The sequence below is a fragment of the Podarcis tiliguerta genome (genome assembly GCF_965153285.1).
Source record: "Podarcis tiliguerta genome assembly, chromosome: 3".
NCBI classification, from domain to species: domain Eukaryota; kingdom Metazoa; phylum Chordata; class Lepidosauria; order Squamata; family Lacertidae; genus Podarcis; species Podarcis tiliguerta.
In genome coordinates, this window is record NC_139536.1 from 70360546 (window position 1) to 70386341 (window position 25796).

A 25796-nucleotide genomic window follows, 5' to 3' on the forward strand; every position below is an offset into this window, starting at 1 on the left:
TGGTATTGCTAAGTCTGTTTTAATAATATTTATGTGATTTTAATTGTTTTGTTTGCTTGTTTTTTACTTTGGTGGCAAATCAGTTAGGAACTTCTTTAGTGGGAAGTAATGCATAAACTGAATAAACCTGAAACAAAATTGAAACCTCAGCCTAAATATATATGCTACCTCTTTGCAAAGGTTCCAGTTAATGGTGCCACTACAAATTATTTAATTAGCAGTGACATGCTCTTTTGTCATCTGTAAAGTATATGTCACCATAGATTGGGGTTAGGGTGGGTAGAAATTTCACCAAAGTAGTGAATTGGTCCTGCGATCTAGGATTCAGAGTACAGCTTTCATCAGAGTCTGGTGATTTGATATTTAGCTCAGCACAAAGAGATGAAGTAACAGAGAAGTTTGTATATGGATTTGAAGGTAATCCACATTGTGACTCTGGAAGAGAGATTCAGACTCTTCCCTTTCTGTGAAATATTTAAAGCAACAAAAATCAATGATACTCTGTAGTACTTTCATCCTTCTTGTATTTATTTAGTGAATGGCCTAAAGAGGTCACAGTATCAGCATTTGCTCAAAAGATGTGTGGCTTGTAAAAAAGAGAATGTGTGCTCTGTTAAGAGAACCATCTGCTTTATGAAAGAAACTACTGCTTATATTGGAGAACCTCCTAATTCCTCCTCATTTCTCCCCCAGTTTCTGCTTCTTTTGATGGAAAACAGCACCTCTTGAGCCTGCCAGTAGTGAACAGCATTGGTTATGTCTTGCGGTTCCTCAAAAAGCTTTGCCGTAGCTTATTGTGTGACAATCTTTTCAGCAATCAACCTTTCCCACAATACAACACTGCCGAAAACCCTGAAGAATATGAAAATGGACGGATGGAATCAGGTCAGTTGTTTTTTTTATGACTTTTGAATATGTATTTGAAGAAATCCATGTCTGTGTGTTGGACTACCATTTTCAAGGGAGAATTAGGGACAGCAGGTTCTTAACCCTTCTCACACGTTAACTCTTCCTCACAAATTCCTGCTTATTCTTTCTTCACAGCAAATACTGCTTTCCCTCCCAACCACACCTCTTCTGATCTTAGAGCCCAGCTGAGGGGAAACAGTTTTAAACAGAAAGAGAGATCTGCAGGAGAGAAACAGCAAGTGTGTGGAGGGTTCAAATCTCCTATCCACCTACTATCTCCAGCAAATTCTTGCCTCCTAATCCACATTAGTGTTATGAGGAAAACACAACACGCGGAGGCCAATTTTTCTCTTGTAGTGTTTAGTTTCCCTCTACCTTTGTGAGATCTTGGAGACACACACAGATTTATTAGTCTGACAGGTATTATATTTGCATTAGAAGTGGATATTATACCACTTAACTGTACACACATGACACTTTGATGTATCCTGAATCTTGGACAGTAAGTCCAGCCTCCTTTTGCAAAGACGAAAACATGCTTTTTGTCTCTTGCTGTATGAATTTGGAGGACTGTTCTTTCAAGTCACACTGTCACAGTTATGCCCAACTGATACAAGCTGGGAGGGTGGAGTGTTTTGAGAGCTAAGCTTTGTAATGTCATTTGTTATTTTGCTTATGCTATTTAAAGTTTTTATTTTTAGACTATCAAGGACTTTATTAAAAACCTTATAATGTTTAGAAAAAATAGACATGTGAGTCTCCTGCCTGATTTCAAAGTGATCTTCTGAAAGGGAGGAGGGAGGCAACATGAGTTCAATATCTCAAAAGCAATAAATGTGTTGTGTTATTCTTACTCTTATTTAGTCCTGTGGCAGATTTGATTTTGCCTTCCCCTGTATAATAACTGCAGTACATGGCTTTGGAACATAGTCAAAATAAATGGCTTTTATGGTTATCAGTAGTCTCGGCTTTGGTTCAGCATTTAATTACCTGCACAAGCCATTTATTGCCTCATATATTCTTCTGCCACGAACATTATCCCTTAAACAATAAATAAAATATTAAGGTCAGATTTAAAGGGGGAATGGGAGATCTGTGCAATGCACTCAACCACAACAAAATTTAATAGAAAACTATTTGCCTGATCTAAAAAGGTTTGTGGAGAAGAGGTCATTATGTTATCTTCGGTGTTTGAAATGAGATGGAATGTGATGATTGTATACATGGATTTTTCATCCCTTTTGACAGCTGAGCTGCAGTCAAAAGTGGGGTTATGGCACTGCCACCTTTACACCCCCAATTCAGACACTGCTTGACAGTGATTCAGTGAAGAGGACATTAGATTAGCATAATATGCCATTTGTAAACATCTACTTTGCACAAAGTAGAAACTGACATTTATTTACTGTACTACGTTCTATTCATGACAGCTGTCTAGTGTCCCTGTGGAACAACACTGGGATGCTGCCTGGCAAATTTTCAACCAGGCTGGGTATTTTTCTTGTTAATATCCGACCATGTGTTGGTTTGCTTGCAGCACAAACCATAATCCTTATGGCATAATGCTTATTTTTAGTATTGCAAGTAACTGATCCCCATAGCTCAGGCACACTGGTGGGCTTTAACGTGCGCACATCTAGGGCAGTTCACACTGCTGATAGGGATGGCTTGCAGAAGAAATGTCAGTATCACCCGGCTGGTACAGACTGCTGTGTAGGCTATCATAAATTGGGGCAGGGCATGAGGATGGTGGCTAGATCTGAGCATGAAAGGCGAAGTGGGGATCACTCCTGCTGAGCAGGAGTGGCAGCATTACAAAGCAGCAACAGGCAAGTGTGGATCAGTGCTCAAATTATGTGGGGTGGGGAGGTAGGAGGGCCCTGAAAGAAATTCAAAGCCCCAGTCCATGATCCCCTTTCCCAAATTTTATCACAATTCCCTGGAACATCCTGAAACAGTAGCCAAGGGAACTGTCACTCAGGTGAGGCCCCCATAATTCAACAACTGCTATGGTCTCCAGTTCGCCTGATGCTTCCAAATTTCTGTTCTGCAGTGTGCCTGTTTAGACAAGCATTCCCCTGATCTTTTGATTTGAATCTCCTGCTTTGAGTTTTGTTTAACTGTTATACTGTTTTAATCGACTTGTTTTTTTATGTTTTAATTGTGGATGTTTTAATGTAGTTGTTTTACTGTGCATTTTAATTAAAAGTAGCTATTTTTTTATAATTGGTTTTGTTTGCATTATTTTGCTGTTGGCTTTTATTTGTACGTGAACCGCCTTGGTATTTCTTCTTGAAATGGAAGGCAGTATATAAATTATGTGATTATGATTAATAATAATAACATAGGAAACACACACACAATGAATCATTCATGATGAACAACAGAAAACAAATGTTTCAAGCAAACAAATGAATAATGTTCACAGGGGTCACACCTTGAAGTAATCCTCATTGCACCTGCCTGTGTCAGAGATGTTCATCATACCTGGGTCCCTGTGAGAGAGGCGTTCATCTTGTCCTCTTCCAGGAAACCCATAAGTTTGGGGTGGGTACTTGGGAGGAAGAAGTCAATCAAGCTTCCTCTCTTGCTGCTTCTGTGGAATGTACAAAATGGCTCAGGATCTATCTCCACGCATCTGGTGAAAGGTCAGAATAAAGACCTTCCTGTAAAACTATTGCTCCAATCCATTTTTTTTAATGCACCAGTCTGATAATAACAAGGAGTTTGGGGTTGAAGTTTGTTGATTTCAGGGAGTTGGAAGGCCATCTGTTTCAACACATTGCATCCCCTAATAAGAATTTGAAGGTGACTTCAGAACTGACACAGATGTTAAATCAGTCTCAACATTATGTAAAAAAAGAGAAAGAAATAAAAGTAGATATTATTTATTGAGGCCGTCTTTGGAATACAGCTTTAAGGCTGTTCTAATCTCCTCCAACAATGCCAAGGAAGGCGGTTAGATGAAGCTGACGACTAGATGAGCCAATGGCATAGCTCAAACGAAGGGCAGGGCTGTGTGACCATGAGATCATAGGGCTGATAATAGACGGGCCACATCTGGCCATCCCATTATAAGAAAAATATTATAGCACTTTAAAAGGTAGAGGGATGGGGGTCATGGGGTGATTTCAGGATGAAATATTATGAGCAATGGGAAGAGAAAGAGAGGAAAATGTGGACCTGAGGAATATTCATGAGAAATATAGCTGAGACAGCCTAAATCAGGAAATCCTACAAAAAATAGTGCAAAATACTGTACAGTGGTACCTCAGGTTAAGTACTTAATTCGTTCCGGAGGTCCGTACTTAACCTGAAACTGTTCTTAACCTGAAGCACCACTTTAGCTAATGGGGCCTCCTGCTGCCGCCGTGCCGCCGGAGCACGATTTCTGTTCTCATCCTGAAGCAAAGTTCTTAACCTGAAGCACTATTTCTGGGTTAGCGGAGTCTGTAACTTGAAGCGTATGTAACCTGAAGTACCACTGTATTTAAAAATGAAAATATAAGTTGTGGAACATTTGTCCTGGTGTATGGTGGTGGAGAAATCCTACACTAAAGATCTGGACATCCAGTTTGTGAGGTGAAAGTCTAACATCTGTATTGCCTCTGCACATAGCTGATCAAATGTGTGTGGTGAAAACCGAGTCTTGGCAGGTTTTCCTCACCTGGCATCTCCTGCCTTGCATACTTGCCCCACTCCTGATGTCCACGTGGGTATTGAGTATTACAGTTACCTAGGAGGCTGCAGGCACAAAATAAATTGTGTGTATAATCAATGGGCATAATCTATGCACCAAAAATTGGAGTACGTGTAGATATTTTAGTATAAAGATATTTATACTTATGTCCTTCTCAACTCCCAGGTTCAGAAATGGCTAGTGGTTGTTATTTAAAAATGCCAGGGAACTGGTAAAAGAATGATGATAGAAAGTGAGGAGAAGGCAGAACAAGAACAAGGGCCCTTTTTCTAGATAGCAGAGAACTCTGTTAAATGGAATTAATGTCTCCCAATTTGCTCATCACTCCCTCTTATATTCTTTTGACATCCACAATGATGATCTATACATGAGACTGTAGTATCCTTTCCACTTATTGGAGTCATCATTTTAGTCGAAATATTGGCTTCCTCACAATTTTCACAAAATATTTTTCATACTAAATCTCCTTCAGCCTCTAAGGCTTCCTTTTCCATCTCTAATATTTGTGTACTGCTATGTGTTGTTAACAAAACTAATTAAATCTTGTAATACTGTCACAAATACTGTGCTAGCATTTGATTGTGCTGCTAACTTGTTATGAGTCCTGTGGATTGCAACATTGACCTATGCCAATGTGGGTTTAAGGACCAGTTCAGACGCTAACTATCTGAATTTAATAAACAATTATAAGTTAGGCTGAGAACAAACCTTGTGTTGTTGTGTTCCATTCTTGTTCTCCTCCTCTTCTTATGCGTCCACCTTCAGCCCAGCTTCTATCAGGGTTTATTAAACCATAACTCCCCATTATGTACAAGCATAGAAACTCTTTTTTACAAACCAGCATATGAAACTAGGATCAGATTGTGGAGAGTAAGCACTGATTAAACCACAGTTTCCCAGTTCAGATGTAATAGGAAATAAGGACTTAACAAAATCCAGAATCACTCTGTCATGGTATTGAGCAGAAGGGAAATGATGTGAGGGAAGGAGCACATGGACACAAACTTGAATGGAAAATAGCCAATAGAGAACAGGTTAAACACACAGAGAAACAACAGACTTTTTCTTAAAATCATGGTCTCAATTTAAAAAACAAACCACATGCATTATATGTAACATTTTGAGAGGAAAGCAATCAGGGTTTTGTTTTGATCAATTAGCTACATGTGCTATTATTCTTTTTATTTACACCTTCATGTTGTAAGTACAGGTAAATAGTGGACTTGATGGCCGGTTAACTCCCTGTCTTCTCAAAATCACGTTGTAGTATTTGGCCTGGAGTGTATTACTAAATATCTGGCACTCCAGGTTTTGATGAACTACAACTCCCACCAGCCTTTTAGCTATGGATGATGGGAATAGTAGTTTGGAAACATCTGGAGGACTCCAGGTAAGCTTCCCCTGCATTAAACAAATAAGCCTTGTGCTCAAGCCTCACCTCACCACCCTGAAACCTTTTGGCCTATAAATAAACATCTTTAAAATAATATACTTTCTGTAACTGCATAAAATCATTCTGAAGCAAACCAAGCACTGTAGTCAACCAAAGCCTCGAGTGAAGTTGACTTACATATATTATTAATTTCAGAACTAGAAAGTCACAATTCCATAAATTAATTCAAATCCATTTCCTATTATAAATCCTCATTGATAAATTAAATCCCACATACTGCAGTTTCTTCTAATTCTGTTCACACTTTAGTTTGCTAATGGGTTTTAGCTGCCTGTCTGCTATTTAAGACTGAGTGAAAATAGGAAAAAAAATTTTTTTAAAGTAATTTCAATTCAGTAGAAAATCAATGATGTTATTTCATTAACCCCTGACCCTTTCTTTTCGAACAGAAACAGTCATACCTGAAGACTACCTGGTTGATCCAGTGAACACAAAGCATTACAGCGTAGACCCCTCTGATTCTGCCTTTAATTGTATGGGATCCGTGTACTCTATGAGGCAGAGTTCTGGCGATGGACGTCACAGTGGAGGGTCATCTTCCTCTTGCAGTCATCGCTCTGGCCAGATGGCCTCTGGAGGACCATCAGCTGCAGCTCTGAGGCATCAGACATCAAGCCCAACCAGAAATGGAACCTACATGGAAGGAAACAGAAGTGGTAACATCTTACACTCATTTTTTATTTGATGATGTGTTGAGTTCCTTTGCTACCTGTGAAGTTTAATACTGTGAAGTTTCTATTCTTCCTTAAAGACCAACTCTTGTCATGATGATATCATTTTATGAGCCAGGCCACTCACAACCAAGTCCAGCTCAGCAGCCTTGTATAGTATGACCCTGAAATGGAGGCGTTGTCCACAATACTGATGGGCTCTATTGTGACTGATTCACCACAAGTTGTGTGGGTCTGATATAAGCATATAAGTTACAATGAAAAGCAGTTTCTTTTTATTTCTTACTGTTTATGTTAAGAAGAAGAGAAACATTTGAAATATGTATTCCAAAAGGCTCAAGCCTTGAGATTAAAATAGTTTACTAACCTGTTTTTAAATAATTACACGAACATTTATTTTTGCAAGCCAGGAAAAGAAACTGAATCTTAATTAGTGCCAGACTCTAACAGAACCCAAGATTACTCCAGTTACAATATGTCTTTCTTTTTTTAAAAATGAAATTACATACCGTTTTTTCTAGGTTTTGAAAATCTTTCCATTTATTTAGATTTTTTCAAAAACAATTCCTTGGTTTTATTAAATGAACCTGCAGTACAGTGGAGCCCCGCAAGACGAATGCCTCGCAAGACGGAAAACCCGCAAGACGAAAGGGTTTTCCGTCTGCAGAGGCGCTTCGCAAGACGAATTTCCCTATGGGCTTGCTTCGCAAGACGAAAAATGATGAAAAAAATTGAATTTTTTTTCGCTCCAAAACCCCTTATTTTGAATCGCTAAGCTGCTAAAAGCATTTTAGCAGCAAAACCACTAATCTCCCAAGCGTTAAAAAGCCGTTTTTAGCCCTTAAAATGTCAATAGCGCTAATAGCGCTACTCCGTCAATGGGCTTGCTTCGCAAGACGAAAAAACCGCAAGACGAAAAGACCCGCGGAACGGATTCTTTTCGTCTTGCGAGGCACCACTGTAATTCCCTTGCTGCACTTAGATACAATAATTCTGTTCATGGTCTGACCGGTAGCAATATTTTTTTAAAACGACAACAAAAACAACAACAAAAACTTTATTCATTTCTAATTTGTCAAATGTCACATATATATTTTTACATTTTAAAGAAAGATTTGCCCAGGTAACCTGGTATCTTGACTATTTTAAAGTAATGAATATCTTTCCCTATCTAATTTATTAGTGGGCCTAATAGAACCCTTAATATTTCTAATCTGTTTGAGGTACTGTTTGAGGTACTTTCCTTCTCAGCCTATTGCTTGGCTGTAGCTTGTTGTGGCCTTTTGTTGTCTCACACCACATTTGGTTATTTTTTTTGCTTCAGAAATAACTCTCATTAAACTTCTATTTTATTGAGACTTCATTTATTTCCTTTTTTTCCTGTTTGAGTTCAGTGTGGTTAGTGTGACCCAGAGAAATCTAAATTCAAGTCTGAGCTCATCTTTGGAGCCATTGGGTGGCCTGAGTGACTGAGGTTCAAGATAGAGCCATACTTCCCACTTTCCTCCAAGAAAATCGGCTGTTTACCAATGAATGAGAACAAATATCAATGTTCATTTTTATGCGGATTGACATTTGTTCTGATTCAGCGATAAACAATGGGTTTTCCTGGGGAAACTGTAAGACAAACGTTAAACCACTTGAGATAAACATGAGTGTGGTCAAGCCCTCTGTCTGTTTGGGTGATCAGTCCTGTTACACTGTGTTTTACCTAAATCTAAGGCAGTTCCAGATACCACCAGACAGTTCCAGTGAACTGTTTTCTTTTATTGGGAAGATATATGTATATATAATCAAATGATTCTGTTTTATCTGCTGCATCTGTCACTGTTTTTATTATATTGTATTTTTGGAATGCAGTTGCATTTATTGTTTGTTTTAATTGTTGGCTGCTGCCCTGAGTGCTGCATAAGCACTGGAAGGTGGGATATAAATCTTTCTAAAAATAAGTACAAATAAAATAAAATAGGTTGATTATCCCTCTGAGCTGCGTCACGAGTTTTTAAGCGCAGTTCATTTACATATTTTCTTGCCACCTGCCAAAGCCAGGAAATTGGATTTTACCTAAATTATGATCTTTAAGGATAATTATTGGTACCGAAGACTCCTCTCTCTTTGTAATCTGAGCATTCTTTATCATCTTGATTAATTCTGATGACACAATGCCCTAGGATACCTTTGACATGAGAGAGATGAGATCGTTATTAATGTATTTAATCCCTGGTGTGAATAAATTTCAGATGCATTAATGCAGGATTTATATACAGGTAGGGCTCCTCCAACAAAGCATGCAAGACCTGAGGAGTCAAGCAATTTTGCAACAGCTTTGTTGACTACCAATTAGCTTCTGAGCCCAATTCAAAGTGCTGGCTTTAATTTATTAAGTCCCTTATGTTATGTGTGGGTCTAATGTATCTGACAGAGTGCGTCTCCTCAGGATTGGCTGGGAAGGCCCTGCTTAAAGTCCCGTTTTTGCATGAAGCACCATCCAGTACGGACCATCGTAGGGACTTCTTTGCGTTGGCTCTGATACCTGAGGATCACTATCAAAGTACTGTTATAACAGCCCCCTACACAAATCACAGTGATTGCTCAAACCCAAGAATGCTCAATAAACAGGCTGAAGACCAAGCCTGTTCAGATGCTTCCATGCTCCTCCTGAATTCAGGCTCGCCAGTCTCTTTGAACCTCTTGTCTCCTCTTTTCCAAAACCAGCGATGGGCAGAAGTTTGATCTGGATCTATTGGTTGATCTCTGGGTAGTTTGTAGTAGATGAGCAAGAATCTCTGATTCCCCATAGTTTAACAAAGTGGCAATCAAATTACTCACACCTCAATTAGACTGCCAAAGTAACAAAAGCTGGGGGTAATGGATTTGTGTGTGGGAGGACTATGAACTTGGCTCAGTTCTGATACTGAGGCACCGTGTTCTTTTAATTCTAGGTGGATGCCTTTTGCACTGATTCAACTCAGTGGATCCTGTGGTTCTAGTAAAACACAAAGGGAATCTCCCAAGCCTGAAGTCTGCCCACCTCTGTCTTAAACCACTCTGCAATTTAAGTGTTCCGTGCCACTGACATCCTCAATCTTGCTGTCCCAATCTTATCCTAAAGATGTCTGTCAGACATCTACATATGAGGGAGCACTGATATTGGGTGCTTCACTGCATCTGATAAGCCACATACCACATATTCTGATCTCTTGTGCTCTTTATAGTCCACCTAGCAGACCAAAGAAAGTGCAGAGCTACTATAAGATGTTGGCGCAGCAGTAGGCCATGCAGTGGTGGCATCTTTCCCCTGCTCCGTTCCTGTTACTACTTCCTGCATTTTCAATTGCATGCTAAGACACCAAACTGGGAAGCTCCTCCTGTGCAAACGGCTTTTGCTGTTTTCAGCAGCTTCTTAATGGCACGATAGCAAGGAGTGATAGAGCAACCAGTGTCAAATCAAGGCTAACTTCATTTCACATTGTGCCGCCTCTTCTAAGCTCATTTGCCTTTGCTTCTCCATGTGTGCATACTCACTTTAATACACACACCAACGATATAGTTAAAAGCCAAAGAGGCTCTGTTTGTTCAGCCATAATGCAGCACTGCCAAGGAGAGAGAGGAGCAAATAAAGGGGGTTAAGTTTGGGAAGGAAACGGCACAGAGATAGCGACTGAGATTTATAATTCTGCAGAGACTAAAGAATAAAAAACATAAATGCACTTTCATCCCAGTGTGCTTTATTGCCTTGATTTAATGTTGAAAGGAGCTGATGTGACCTTAAATCATCTCAGCCTTGATGCCATTAAGAAGTCACATGCACAACGTTCATCTTTGTGCAATTTTAGTAGCTCTCCAAATAGGTGTTCTTTGGGGACACTGCTTCATAAAAGCTGGTGATTAGGAGGATACTGAGCAGGAAGATAGTCTGATCCTGTGGAAAGTGTTAGGGCTACACAGAGCAAATACAAATTTACAGGTGGGCTGTTCGGTCAGTGGTAGAGCATCTGCTTTGCCTATAGAAGTTCCCAGGTTCAGTCCTGGACATTTCCAGGGAGAGCTGGGAGAATACCCCCCTACACACACACACACACACACACACACCTGAAACCCAAGAAAGAGCCACTGCCAGTCAATGAAAGCAATCTTCTGCTATATGGACCAATGGTCAGACTCGCTATAAAGCAGCTTCCTGTGTTCTTAAAAGTAGGGCAAGTGTGCGTGCAGATGTGGGAATGTAGAGGAAAGTGTCCACACATTGTGCATGGAGAACAGGGAAAGTGCCTCCTTTCCCCTGATGACATGAACCTAGACATTGCCAGGTGCTCCAGCTTCCAGGCCTACCTAATCAGTCCATCCCATGTCCTTTCATGTTTAGGCCTTGGTGGTGGTTCTGTACCCTCCGGTAAAGTAGGTCTTCTGTGAAGCAGCCCTCAGTCTAAGGCTTACAGAGGAGACATTTGCCAAAGCCCTGCTTTGTCCCTGCCTACTTTTTATTTTGTTCCATTAGCAGCTTCACGTTTTTAATTCCAGATGGGAAGATGGTGCTTACTTGAGCCACTATCTCTGCTGCCTGTGGTTATGATAGCAGCGGTTGTTCCCTTCAGACTGTGGCAGCTGGCATATTTTCTCTCTCCCAGCAGGAAAGTGAGTCCTTTGCATTTTTATAACCCAGGGTTAACCATAATGCCTTCTGCTGAGCAATCAAATCCAAAATGTCCAAACTTCTCTCTGCTTTCTCACTTCTTAGGCCAGCCTTTCCCAACCAGGTGCCCTTCTCTCTGTGTGTGGCTGATGTTGTTTTTTACTATAACTTGTCAGGGTGACTGACCTGATGGAAGTTGTAGTCCAAAATATCTAGATAATTCCGTGGTACCTCATGTTACAAACACCTCGGGTTACAGATACTTCAGGTTACAGACTCCGCTAACCCGGAAGTAGTACCTCAGGTTAAGAACCTTACCTCAGGATGAGAACAGAAATCATGAGCTGGCGGCATGGCGGAAGCAGGAGGCCCCATTAGCTAAAGTGGTACCTCAGGTTAAGAATGGTTTCAGGTTAAGAACAGACCTCCGGAATGAATTAAGTTCTTAACCAGAGGTACCACTGTATCAGGCTGGGAAGGGTGCCTTAGGCTTGCTTCCATACAAGGCTCAGATACTAGGTGGCTGTCTTATGCACGTTGGGAGTAAGTCCCATTGGACTTAATAGGAGGACTTACCGGTAATTCCAAGTTAACCTAAATAGGAATGGTCAATAGCATGGAAAAACCAGTAGTTAGACCTAATTTAAAGGTTACTGCTCTTTGCTTGGAGGCCAAAGAGATGCACTTTGTAATGATGGCTCTTTCCCCACACCCTACCAGGAGAAGCCCATTCAAAGATGTCATGTATGGATATCCCTGACTCTTCCTGGGTCTGCTTCTTGCAGCATAAGAAATCCTCTCTGTGGATGCACTTTGACAGTCACATACTCCCTTCCTGGCATTCGCTGCTCCCTTCATGTGAACGGTTCAAGGATTAGCAGACATGAACGGCACAAAGTACATTTGTGAAACTTACTAGCCATGCAAATGCAGCCCAGGTTATTTGTGTTACAAATACGCTGGTTTTGCAAGTAATGACTGCCATGCTACTGCTGAAGAAACAAGTTAATCAGTGTTTATTTGTAATGTTCGTTTGCTTCTTTTCTCCTCAAATAGCCTCAAGTCCTTCACCAGAAAGGCAAGATGCAGCTCGGCCCATAAGCAAGAATCCTTTGACCTGGACCGTTGATGATGTGGTTTGGTTTGTCAAGGATGCCGACCCTCACGCTTTGGGACCCCACGTGGAGCTCTTCAGAAAACACGTATGTAGGAACTTGTCTGTGATGGAATTACGTTATCCAGGACTAATGTTCAAGTGAATAAACACGATTTGCACAAAGCCAATGAAGCCCACCAGAACATTGTGTGCTATTTACCTGGGACTGTGAAAACGGGATTGTGAAGTGCTTGACACGCTACCATATGTGGCCAATGGCCTGCATTTGGCTTACTGAGACACATCTTGCACAGGCTAGTAATAAACTAAAGAAACAGTTTGCACATCACAATTAATGGTTTGCTCCTCTTTTGCTTCCCGCCTTCTCCAGCATGATTGAGAGCAGTGCTGGATTTACGTATAAGCTAAACAAGTTATAGCTTAGGGCCCCACTCTCTTGGGGGCCCAAAAAAAAGAAAGAAAAAAAATCTGGATGTACAGATAAAAGATAAAAAACAGATAAAATAAAACCTACATACAGCAACAGTGTTTTGTGTTGTGTAGGCTTCTTCTTGATTGTATTTCAGTTCAACAATTACTTTGATAAAAGACAAATTTTGTTATGTGCAAATGGCTTTAGATACCTATTAGGTCCATAAATTACCATACAGCACAGGCTTCTTCAACCTCAGCCCTCCAGATGTTTTGAGGCTACAATTCCCACCATCCCTGACCACTGGTCCTGCTAGCTAGGGATCATGGAAGTTGTAGGCCAAAACATCTGGAGGGCCGAGGTTGAGGAAGCCTGATATAGCATATATTCAACACAAAAAACAGCAACAATTTGTTGTTGACAAAGGACAGCTGGACATATAAAGGCCCCCATTACCTTCAGCAGCTTAGGGCCTCATCAAACCTAAATCTGGCCCTAACTGAGAGCAACAAACCACAATCCCTAGCTTAATGATCTATCCAAACCAATGATCGTGGTTAGTTTCCCTCCCCCTAAAAATCCTATAATTGGTTAGCCAAGAACAAATCTTGGCTTGAGGTTTGTTTGGAATGAAAAGCATCCCAACCAGGAATCATGGTTTAGCCCTAAGCTAGGGATCATGGTTTGTTGCACTCACTAATGCTAGGGAAATTGTTACGTGATACATGAGACGTGTTGCCTGGTACTTAAGTGGCTTGGAGCACAGGTCCATGGCACATAACCTTAAAATTTCCATATGCCAATTTATGAGCAGAGATGCCTCTGGGTGGGCAGGGTCTCATTTGCACTGTGCATTGCAATGTGTCCAGCTGCCTTGTAAGCGATGCTTTAAAAATGTTTTTTAAGGACACAAAATGTCAAGAAACCTGGGACTGAGGCCACCTAGGTCACTTCCTGACAGTGACCTTCCCAGGAAGATAGGTGTACAGACACTTCTTACTATTTATGTAATGATTAAAATATTTGTATACCACTGTGCCATTAAAAGCATAGCAAAGGGGTTTACAACAATAAAACCATGCCATAAAAACCACAAAAAGTTAAATACAGGCATCAACAAACCATTGTGAAAGGATGTATTCTTAATTACCTGCCCTAGAAAAGCTTTCGGCAGACATGGAGATGGCTGCTGGCTTAGAAGCCTTTGAAAGGGGGCTGGATGCATCCTTGATGATCGATTTAACAATGGCTATTAAGCCACGGTAGCTAAAGAGAACCTCAAGCTTCCATGGCCACCGAATTCCAGTTGCAACAAGAGTATCTATGCTCCTTTTGTGGACTTCCTTAGGAATATCTCATTGGCTACTTTGGGAAATACAGTGTCGGACATTTGGATCTGTGATCCGACCCAGGAAGCTTCTTATGTTCTCAGCTCAGTAGCCGACAACTTAGCATTCTGTGCAATGCTGCAGTCCTTGATAATGGTGATGTGGTTTAAACATAATATGGGCTCTAAATTTTCCATATCAAAGCACCCACTAACCTGCTGCTTATATTCAGTCAGCTTCACAGAGATATATACAAGAGGTCTGATGCTTGATTAAGGCCATCACCCAATCCTGCTCAATTATGCCTTTGAATAACCCATTTCCCTGAAATTGTTTAACCTTCATTTCTAAACTGGATTAGCATGAAGACCCCAGAGGTGAGAGACAAGTGATTACTCCTTTAACCTTAGCCATGTCTTCCTGTGAGTTAAATGATTCTAAGGAGCAGGTGCATAATTTAGTCGGAAGCCTTGAATGCTGCTGACATTCCCAACCAGCACCTGAAATCCTTGCTTTTGCAGCTGATGACAAGCGCAGGATTGCAGAATGAGGTGGTGATGACCTTTGTTAGTTTAACTTCCCGGTGCTTTTCATACTAAGACAGAAGCAGCTTGCCTTGAGAGAGACCAACAACATGTTTACTATCTGCAAGGAATCCTAGTTCATGTCAGTAGAAAAGCTTATGAGTAAATAGTGGCTCATTCCTCCAGGATGGCCAGATGTAAAAGAAGGTGACTGGTACTTGCCCAAATTGTAGTTGTGATTTCTTGGCTAGCCAGCTGCCCTCTTGGCATTTCTGAGGAGGGTGCAGAAGAATTTCAGGAGAGATTGGACCTAGAAAGGAGCGTGAATGAATTTGAAGGGCAGCAATGTGGGATACAGGTTAAGAATAAGGAGAACTAGCCAGCAGGAATGCCAATCCATGATGAGTGAGCAAAGTAATGCAACGGGCTGCTCTGATCTGTAACTGGAAAAATGAATATTGAAGGGAGAGTAAAGCTTTTGAGTTGAGGCCAATTAAACTTGCTCTTTCAGAATTATATCCTGACTCTTCCAATGATGGATATTATCACTGAGAGCGCATATTGTTTCATAGACCTGATACGTCTTGGTATTGATTATTTCAGCTTTCTTCCAATTAGCTTACCTCCCTTTACAGTATTTCTTGAATAGTGATTTTACTGCCAGGCAAAGTCCATCTTTTTTGCTTCTTTGAAATCAGTAGCAACAAAAAGAAAGGATTTTTCATTACCAAGCGCAGTGTTGTATGCCAAGGCATCACGCTGAAGCCAAGCCTCCAGATTTAGCATCCGTTTGCATTGGTCAGTGGGCTTATCATAGTGTTCAGCACTAAGCCTGAAATATTAAGCTTGACAGTCAGTGTTCACAGGATTAGATCTTAATAAAGCAGCATGAAATACTTCCAGATGCTGTATACTTTTGCAGCCTTCCAGCAGACTGCGAGAAGCTAGTCTAGGTCATAAGCCTTAGCAGCTATAAACCACAGCAGAAATTATTACTACAGATCAGATCTATAATTGAACCAGGCCTATGACAGAGGACTCACAGCAGGTTGTTAAATGTCATGCTGTTTCTGTTTCACAAGGTGCTTCCTAACCCCAAAATTCTGGATTGGGAGCATTCTACACAGCCAGACTTAGGACTACAACTTCCTCTAGCTTTTGTAGGTTTAGATATATACCTAAATGCAAAACACATGTGTTCTCCCTTCAAGAGTAGGGTTACCAGATCTCCAGGACTGACCTGAAGTCTCCAGGTTTGCCTGCTCCCTCAAGGGGGCAGGTGGAGGGCTTGAATCTCCAGATGGATGAGCATCTTTAATAATAATAATAATAATAATAATAATAATAATAATAATAATAATAATAATAATAATAATTTTAAAAGAAGGCTATGGCTGTAGCTTGCAAACTTCAGCCCAGCAGGAGCAAAGGCACTATTGGTGGGGTGGGGTGGGGTCTGTCTTCTTCTGCTTCCCTCTTCCAATTAACCTCCATTTCCAGGGCCCAACCAGGGGATGGTCTTTGGCCTCAGATTCAGGCTGTGAAATTGCAGGGCCCAGGATGCTCCTGATGTGGCAACCCTATTCATGAGAGAATTGTACATAAATGTATTTTGGGTCACACATTCCTTTAAAATATGTGGTTCTCTGTAAAATACAAGAACCCTCCCCTCCGCCCTGCTTGAGTCCCAGAATCTCCAGAAGTGCATTTAAGTTGGGAAAAGGGAGTTTTTCTTTTCCGTGCCTGTGCCAAGCTCTGGAGCTCCTTCTTACGAGTGGCTTGGTTTTCCCCTTCTTTGTTGGCCTTCCATCGGGTGATTAGAAACACTATGAGTACCGTAGTTGCCTCATCACAAAATTGTGTCATCATTCTACTTCATAAGTACCGTATTTTTCGCTCCATAAGACACACTTTTTTCCTCCTAAAAAGTAGGGGAAATGTAGGTGCGTCTTATGGAGCAAATGACACTGCGCAGAGAGGTAGAGCTGCGCGGCACCTGTCCTGCGAAGCTGGAGGAGGAACAAAAAGGGAGCAAAAAGCAACCAGGAATTCCATGCAGGTGACTGAGCAGGATCCCAAAGAAGGGATGGATCTCTTGGTCCTGTCACACACAGACACAAACCCCGCTCTGACAGTCCACTTGGTCAAAAGTGCTTTTCTTTCATTGTGTTTAACTAGGCTGCTATTATCCTGGATTTTTATGCTGGCTGTGGAGGAGAGGGCTTCCTTTCTTCTGCTGTCAGCATGGAAATGCAGGCTACTAACCTTTTATTTAGTAAAACAAAACAAAACAAAACAAAACAAAGGCTAGTAACTTATGTGGGCTTCATTAGAAAGCTTTACTAGAACCTGTCTGTTAGGTTAAAATTGTTAATGTTTCCTGGCCTTTTTTAATAGGTTGTTCTTATCGCTTTACAGCTATTCTCGTGTTTTACTGCTGCTATTAATGTTTTGCCTTTGTTTTATAATTGTTAAAATAGTTCTAATTCATTGTTGCTAGCCTCCTTGAGCTCAGCTGAGGAAAGCTGCATAGAAGCATTTTGAATAAATGTGAGCAGCAATCAGGAAATTATTATAATATGTACTCAATGGTGCACCTCTCATACTTCTTTCTATAGTTGGGTGTTAATTCCTGAGTTCAAAATAGCCTGTCATCAAGAAATACATGGATTTCTTACTTAATGCGGGCACATGGATGTTTTGAATCCTGATATGTGCATCCGTGTATTATTTGTTGTTGTCTTTATATAGCTTCATCAGTATAATCGACACTATGCAGCATACAGAATAACAGAAGTACAAAAAGCTGCATTAACATCATTCCCAAGAATTATATAAGCATTTGATGGCTCATTGGTGAAGAGCCAACTGGTGGTTTTTTTCAGAACAAACACATATGGTGACTTATTTCCAGGTTCTCTCTCTCTCTCTCTCTCTCTCTCTCTCTCTCTCTCTGTGTGTGTGTGTGTGTGTGTGCTGACTGGGATGGTGGGAGTTGTAGTCCAAGTCATCTGAAAGGTACCAGGTTGAGGAAGATGGCTGTAGTCAACCTGCATCAACAGTGATGTGTATGCAGTCATTGAAGTGGCCCTAAGTCATATTAATTCACACAAACCAAAGACAGCCAGAGTGGGGGGCCCTCCAAAATCCATAATTGGGCTGTGCTTTTATTTGAACCACTCAAAATGTCACCAAATACTGACCAAGTCATGAATAAGAGTTCTGATATACTACTAGGCAAGGACACTTGTGTCACTTTCTCGTCTCAATGTTGTGGAAATTAACTTTAGACTTACAGTATTTAAAGAGCAGATAAAGTTAGGAGAATACAAATTCCCCGTACTTCAGTTGGATAGATGCTAGGTGTAACGTTCAGGATTTTGAGGGCTGATTTCTCCAATTTTTCAAAGAAATCTTAAATTACCTAATTTTCAAGCAACTCAACACCATCCAAGCTGCTGCTGGCCATTCCTTTTGAGCTCATTGGGATAGTAGCTTTCCCCCCATTCAACGCAGGTCAAAATCACATCACGTTTTTGATTCCTTCCTCATTTCTTTTTAAACTAGGAGATTGACGGCAATGCCTTGTTGCTACTGAAAAGCGACATGATCATGAAATATTTGGGCCTGAAGCTGGGACCGGCACTGAAACTCTGTTACCACATCGATAAACTGAAGCAAGCCAAGTTCTGACATTTCCTAAAAACACCAAACAATCCCAATGTAACTTGAGAAAGTAGGAGAAAGGTAACGTGTTGCCTTACAGAAAGCTATCCGTTTTGCCAGCTGTCTCCCCCTCTTTTTGTACTGAGAACTTTCTACAAGTGTACATCTTCACATTTTTTAAATCCAATGCAGAGGGTGGCGGAGAGCGAAATCTGTTTTGCTGGTTTGTGTTAATACTTTTCCAAAAAAGAATATAATAATAATTATTTTGTATTATTCATATGGTTATTATTGTTAATATTATTGTTGTTGTCCTGTTTTTGTATCACATATGGAAAATCAGATACAAAAAGACCATTCAAGCTGGATGCAGAAGAAAGGTCACTGCCAAAACAACTCAAGTCAACTGGTTGGTTGCAAGCTCCATGTTGCTTGACTCAGTGCCTCAATGTGGCATCAGTGGAACCAGGGGCTCACAGGTTTTGGCTTGGCTTAGTAGCTAGCCATTCTTTGCAGTTATCTCCATTCCCACAAAGCCCTCTGGGACATGCAGAAGACTTGGGAGAGGGAGCAGGAAGTCACAAGTTGTGCAAAGCTTTGGGATACACATCAATGTATGCCTCTTCTGAAGCTCAGTGTGACAGAAGAGTCCTTCCCCATGTTCTCTGCAATATGTGGAGAACTCTGGGGACTGGGGAGCTGCATTGGAGCCACCACCGGTGGCAGCTGCCCTTGGCAACTGCATTTGGGGAGATCTGAGTGTAGCCCATTGTTAATAGCATCCTTCCTTTAGCTATATGTCATCTGGGTGGCCCTTGTTGCTATTTGGCTAAGCTTATACCTCCCCTGGAGGGATGCAGGTGGCGCTGTGAGTTAAACCACAGAGCCTAGGACTTGCCGATCAGAAGGTCGGCGGTTCAAATCCCCGCAATGGGGTGCGCTCCCATTGCTTGGACCCTGCTCCTGCCAACCTAGCATTTCGAAAGCACGTCAAAGTGCAAGTAGATAAATAGGTACCACTCCAGCGGGAAGGTAAACAGGGTTTCCGTGTGCTGCTCTGGTTCTCCAGAAGCAGCTTAGTCATGCTGGCCACATGACCCGGAAGCTGTACGCCAGCTCCCTCGGCCAATAAAGCGAGATGAGTGCCACAACCCCAGAGTCGGCCATGACTGGACCTAATGGTCAGGGGTCCCTTTACCTTTATACCTCCCCTACATATTTGGGCCACAGAAACAGTTGTATGGTGAGATCGGAGCCAAGAAGCCATTGCTATCTTCAGGGGAAACCAGTCCCATGCCTTACACGCACTATCTGGAAAACTTGAATTCTTTCAACAGAAATAAGAAATTGGGATTTTTGCAAGCTCAAGTACCTTTTCTCCCCACTAGAGGGACTGGTGCTATTGAACTCCAGTCTTGAGCTGTGATGGTGGCATCGTTGCTTTCTCCAATAGCAACTTCCCCTTGAGTTATATCTCGCTTTCAATCAATTACAGAATTGCAGCTCTGACTCTAATCAAACATTTCAGGTTTGATGCCACAACAAATAATGAGCCCCACTGCCAGGATTTGAGAGTAAAGAACAGAGAAGTAAACAAGAATCATGACCACACCTATTACTTTCTTTATTGCCCCTTTCTTCTTAATTCAGTCCAGTTTGGAAGATCTTTTGTAATGCATTTGGGGGTGGGGGACGTGGGAAGCAGAATGCTCTAGGAAGGATTTTTTTAAGAAACAACAACATTAATTGCTTCATTGTAGATTCACAATGACATTAAATCTAGGCGATGCATAAGGTTTTGCCAGGTTTTTCTTGCAACTGAAGCTGCACTGGCAGAAAATCTGGGGGGGAAATTCAATCGGCATCTTATCCAATTAAAATGAAATGCACAACCTCTGCCAATCCATATAACAATAACAAAAATTTGATATCCTACATATAACAAAGCCATGGTTGGAGGAAGACAGGCGGCAGATCTTTAAAAGATTTATTGGGGGTAGATGTATATTATCTTTGTTTTCTTTTCTTGTTTCAAATTTTGTATCTAAGTAACTTTCACAAGAAAGTGGTTTTTTGTCATAATCTGGAGAATGTAGTCCTGAACCTTTACATTGTACCGTTCCACTCTTTCTGTGTAGATTAATGTGATACCAGATGTCTTGGAGATTATACAAAGTATTGGTGTACAGTAGTAGAATGAGCTTCACCTTCAAATTCATGCACGGTCTTACCCTGACTATAACTATGAAAAGCTTTACACCTTTATGCTGCAATCTAAAGGTCCCCTTGGATCTACCTAACTTCCTCCTTGGTGCTAAACAGATACTCTACAGGAGAAGGAAACAAGAGCGTTTGGAGTGTTGCTACAGGCAGAACATTTGGGGGGAGAGGGACAGCATCCACAGACTGCTGCATGTAGATGTCAGCACGAGTGCTGGATGCATTCCACACATCCTATAAGTGGAAGGGAGAAATTGCCATGCAGAAACTATTGATCATGTTCTGATCACCTCCTCATTGGGTTAGGGCCATATGCCATTATACCCAGAGCTGAAGTTATTATTGTGAACCCATCTTTGCCAGATTAAGGTCTCCTATGTCTGGCCAATTGAACCAGAATATATGTGTATGTGAAGTTATCACAATTCAAAAGACTGGGAAATTACTAAGGTCCAATTGCAGCGCACGATGTCAAAGGAGGCACATAGGGGCAATTCATTTCAACTGAAAACGTGCTAAGTTTCTCCACACGAGCAGGATGTTTGTACAGTTATCTGAAATTGTTGCTTTTAAAGAGCTGAATCGTTTGTTGTAAAACAAAGGTGTTCTGTATCTTGTCTTCTTAAAGCCTGGGTGTATATAGAGTTTAATACAGCTGTAATATTGTACTTTGAAAATCCTATGACAATCTTGTCTTCAACATGTTCTTCAATGTAGACCATCTTGTTTGTGGGGGTTTTCTGTTTCTCCTGAAGAACAGCAGGCCACCTGTGATCTCAAATGCCAGTGCACTTCTTGCCTTCAATGAAGCCCCATGGGTGAAGGACCCAGGTGGTCTGCCCTGCCCTCTGCTGCTCTCCGTCGCCACATTTGCAGACACCCAACCCCACCCCAGCACCTGCACATTCAGCCAGTGTGTGGAGAAGCTCCAGGAGTGCACAACTTCATTGCTGCTGGGTGATGGTGGTGCTCCATGCATTCTTTCAAAGTGTTTGTGAGGGGCACAACTCAACCCCACTTCAGTAATAACCCCAAGCCAATATTGTTACTGCCCACCAACCCTTGGATTTCGAAACGTCTCCCTGTTTTAATTAACTGTAGCTGAAAGGCAAGAGTATCAGGGAGGAATTTTTTACATGGGTCAACTGCATGCCAACCTGAGACCGTGTCTAGGAAATTCCGAATCCAGGAATTCGCACCCACACCAACAAAACTCAGGTTTGAATACTAGAGCATCTGCTTTTTTAACAACAGCATAAAAAAAACATAAATTCCCTTGTGCATCCCACCTAATATTCAACCACATTCACAACCTTAAGGAGAGAATCAATTCTCAGAAGAGCATGAAAGCTATACAGTACTACAAAAGTGAAGCAGGAAAGGGGTAGGAGCATGTCAATTTGGCACGAAACTCCAGAAGACAGGAAAAAGGTTTACCTACACTTCACCCCAAGGAGCTCTCACAGCTGTGGATTAGCAGTGATGTAATGTGTGTGTAGAAGTCAGAACCATACTTCTTGGGCCAGGAATTCCATGTCTAAAGTTCCCATGTGATTTCCAGTTCATGGGGCTCACAAGCTCTGTTGTACAGCTGCTCTAAGCATGACCACAATGAGGGGAAAACCAGGCAACTAAATCCTTTACTTCAGAGCTTCTTGGTCGCATGTCCTGCAGCTGTAAGAAAGATGGAATATAATACATGTATGTAGAAAAAGGTCTGGCAGAGTGTGTTTTGTAAGAATTTGTCCTCATAGCAGTATCTGGAAGGGAGGAGTAAGGTGATGTCCCTCTAGAAAAGGGGTGAGCATTTTCTCCTGTAAGAGTAACAATTACTTTCTGAGAATTTGAGATTACAATCATGCCTCAGAAGGGCGTTTTTCTTTTGCTGCATGGGCTGCTGTGGGCTAAGACTGTTGGTGGGGGCAGAATAATGTGTTTTGAATGTATGAAATGGATCTGGCCATAGTATGCAGCTACGTCTCTCTCCCCCTCCCTCTCTTCCTCTCTCTCTCTTTAATTAATTACAACCACAAAATAGATAAGAGTGATAACAGGATTTCAGCAATAAGTGAGCTGTGAGAAGGTTGATCCCTTTCCATCCCAGCTATGACACAAATAGTGAAAACCACCCCCTGTGAAGCTGCAAGTTAAGTGGATGTCTAGGGACATCAGATGCTACCTTATACTGAGACAAGATGCATACCCACCATGCATTGAAGGCACATGGCTTGCCCCCCCCCCAAATCCACAGGACTGTCATTTCTTAAGGGTGCTGGGAATTGTGGCTCTGTGGAAGGTCAATCACCACTCCCAGGATTCTTTAGTGCAGTGGTTTTCAACCAGTGTGCTGTGGCACCCTAGGGTGCCTTGAATGGTGGTCAGGGGTGGCCCAGGCAACGCTGGTCTCTGTTCTTTTCCTTCCCTCCTTCTTCTGATGTCATCTCTGCCTCCAAAACATTTGTGCAGCTGTTGCAGCAGCCCTGCCTACAAGCTCCCCAGGCAAATGGTGCCCCTGGGGCTGGCCAGGGGGTGCTGATTGCCAGGAGCTGAGGTGGTCTCGGAGCAAGCAAACAAGTGGGTGAGAGAGCCCAGTCAGCCAGTCCACCAGCCCTTGCTGTTGGGAATGGACAGACAAGTCCTATGGCCCTGTGGGACAGTATGAGGAGGCACCTCTCTTTGGGGCAAGGGAGACAGCTCAGAGACCAGGGGCGGCAGCAGTGGATGCTTGGAGGACTCCCAAGGACAGGGAGGAGGAAAGGAGGCTGAGGGAACACTCCCCAAGGGAGGGTGTTTAAAAAAGGGTGAGAGGCTACCAGTTCTGCAGGCAAGGGGTGACATAACTGGGCTCCTGAGCCCCACAGGGGTGCCACAGAAAGAGTGTGGTGGTCAAGGGAGCCGTGGACTCAAAAACATCTGCTTTAGAGGAAGTCATGTGATTTAAATGCAGCCTCAGTCTCTCAGAACATTGGTCTATCTGTCATCACACTGTCCACAAGGACCAGCAGCTGCCCCCCAGGATTTCAGAGAGGACATTCCCAGTCATACCTGGAGATTCTGGGAATTGAAGCTGGGCCCTTGGCATGCAAAGCACACAGCCTACCACAATCTTTCTGCTCAGTCTCACAGTCTGAGCAGACTTTCAGGAGGGGTTGCAACTGCAGAGGGGAGGGATAAACCGCCTCTCCCTATATGCTGCAACCCCTGGAACAATTCTCCTCTGGCTGTAATTAATTTAAGAAAAACAAGATGTAACTACATGTTAAATGTAATATGTAGCTTGACCCTGAGACTTCCATTCATCTGCTCTCTTGGGTGTTAACTAAAGAAACAATCATGAGGCCACGACCTTTTATTATGGATGAATAAATCCTGGATACCCAGCACTGCTGATTTGGTATGATCAGCAGCGTAGGATAAAACAATGCTCCACTCAAATGCACTGAAAGAGTAGGGGAAACAAATCCTTCTAATTTGTATGCACAAAAGGGTAGTTGAAATAAGCTAAGAGGTCACTAGTCCATATTTTATTAACTTTGGTATACGGTCTTTCATACTCCTATAAACTATTTCCTTTCTTTTTCTATCTGCTTTTCTTCACCCTAACTAACCTGCATGCAGGGTCATGGAAAAGAACAGCACAAGCTTTCTGAGTTACAAGGAATGAGCAAAGTTTATAACTGTGTACACAATTTTTTTACACACCTTAATTGCTTTTGTAAAGACATTTAATGGTGCTATTTTTAAATCTCCGGTGAAGGTCTGTGGAACTATAATAGCCAAGATGATATTTGTCCTGCAGAGGGGGTGGTAAGAAAACGACAGGCCCTTTAATGGATTTTCCTGAAATCAGAATCCACCTTGTTGTATGTTTTGAACTGATAGACATTTAGGAACCAAAAATTCTAGTAGCAATGTAACAATTATCACAATTTATCCTTTCGCAAGCGTTTGCCAAATTGCTGTGTGTAAAAAATGTGTCAGACCGTTTCTTCTGAACGGATGCTGAAGAGTCGGGAAAGGCCTGCCATTCATTTCTAAATTAGGTGCTATTTCAGACATGGTTTGTACAAATTACATTGCTTGTTAGGGCATCCCTTCACTTTCACTACTTCAGACTGCAGCCAATCAAGTCCTCTCTTTTTCTTACTAGCTACAAACAGCTATATGCCCTCCAATGCAATTATATGTGCCTGTTTTCTTTTATGAAAGAGCTCTGCTAGATCAAAAGCTGTTGCTAGCAGCAAAATTTAAAATGTTATGAACATTCCATTTCCTATACAATTTAGGACTTTAGTACAGAGGGAAGCGGGGCCGGCTATGTGCGCTATATGTGGCATTGCAGGTAAAAGAGAGATTAGTTTGCTCCCCCCCCCCCCCGCATGTCTTAGAAGCTTAGGCTGTTTATCTTTGTTCTGTCCAATGACGGGTTGGGCAACTGATGAATGGAAGTCCAAGCAGAAGCCTCCAGTCTATGCTTCAGGGATCAGCAGTGCAGCCGTGGTGTAAAATGGGGTGCTTGCACAGTGTGGATCCCACTCCCCCTTCCCTTGTGGCTTTTGATTTATGGGAAATCTCCTTGCCCATCATTAGCCTAGAAGGAATTATGTAAGTGTAAGGGTTTTTTTACTCCCCCTGCCCCCTTCTTGTGCTTTTAAACGCCTGGGTGAATTTGCATTGAAGTAAAACATCCATCGAAGCCCTTTATAGGCAACTGAAGCTTTTAGCAAGGACTTTTTCTCAATTGCTGTCTACAGAATTTCTTAGTTCTATCAGTGGGGGAGGGGATACAGAGTCTCAAAAAGAGATCCTTTAAAGGAAGAAGAAGCATATCACAAGAAACCAGTTTAATCAGACGTGTGTGTAAAACTGATTCTTTCATAGACAGAACTCTCATTACAATATTTGTCATGTTTTGCTTGGTTATAAGCCATCTAGTTCAAAAAAGCAATTTATTGGTCACAGAAAAGAACCAGGCAAAAGCAGCATAGAAATAGCAAAGTATGAATTGCTTAGACAAATGTTGGATTATCAAGTTATGCCCTTTAAACTTACAGATTTCGAAAAGTATTTTGTATTTTTTTCCAGTTCACCCAGTCTGATATGGCTCTAACCACATGGCCTCTAGACCACTCCTAGCTTAGAGCAGTTCTAGCTCAGCCAGGT

The 25796-nt window shown here is 41.8% G+C and overlaps 1 protein-coding gene across 2 annotated transcripts in view; it reads left to right on the plus strand.

The window, feature by feature from the left end:
- The window catches only part of SCML4 (Scm polycomb group protein like 4), a 72869-nt gene extending 52611 nt beyond the window's left edge, over nt 1–20258 (plus strand). For both annotated transcript variants that reach the window (XM_083433569.1, XM_083433568.1), the window contains 4 exons: nt 694–885; nt 6452–6718; nt 12423–12568; nt 18315–20258. In XM_083433569.1, the coding sequence (XP_083289695.1) occupies nt 694–885; nt 6452–6718; nt 12423–12568; nt 18315–18440 (731 nt within the window). In that variant the 3' untranslated portion in view covers nt 18441–20258. The remainder of the gene's footprint in view (nt 1–693; nt 886–6451; nt 6719–12422; nt 12569–18314) is intronic.
- Nucleotides 20259–25796: the final 5538 nt, after the last annotated feature.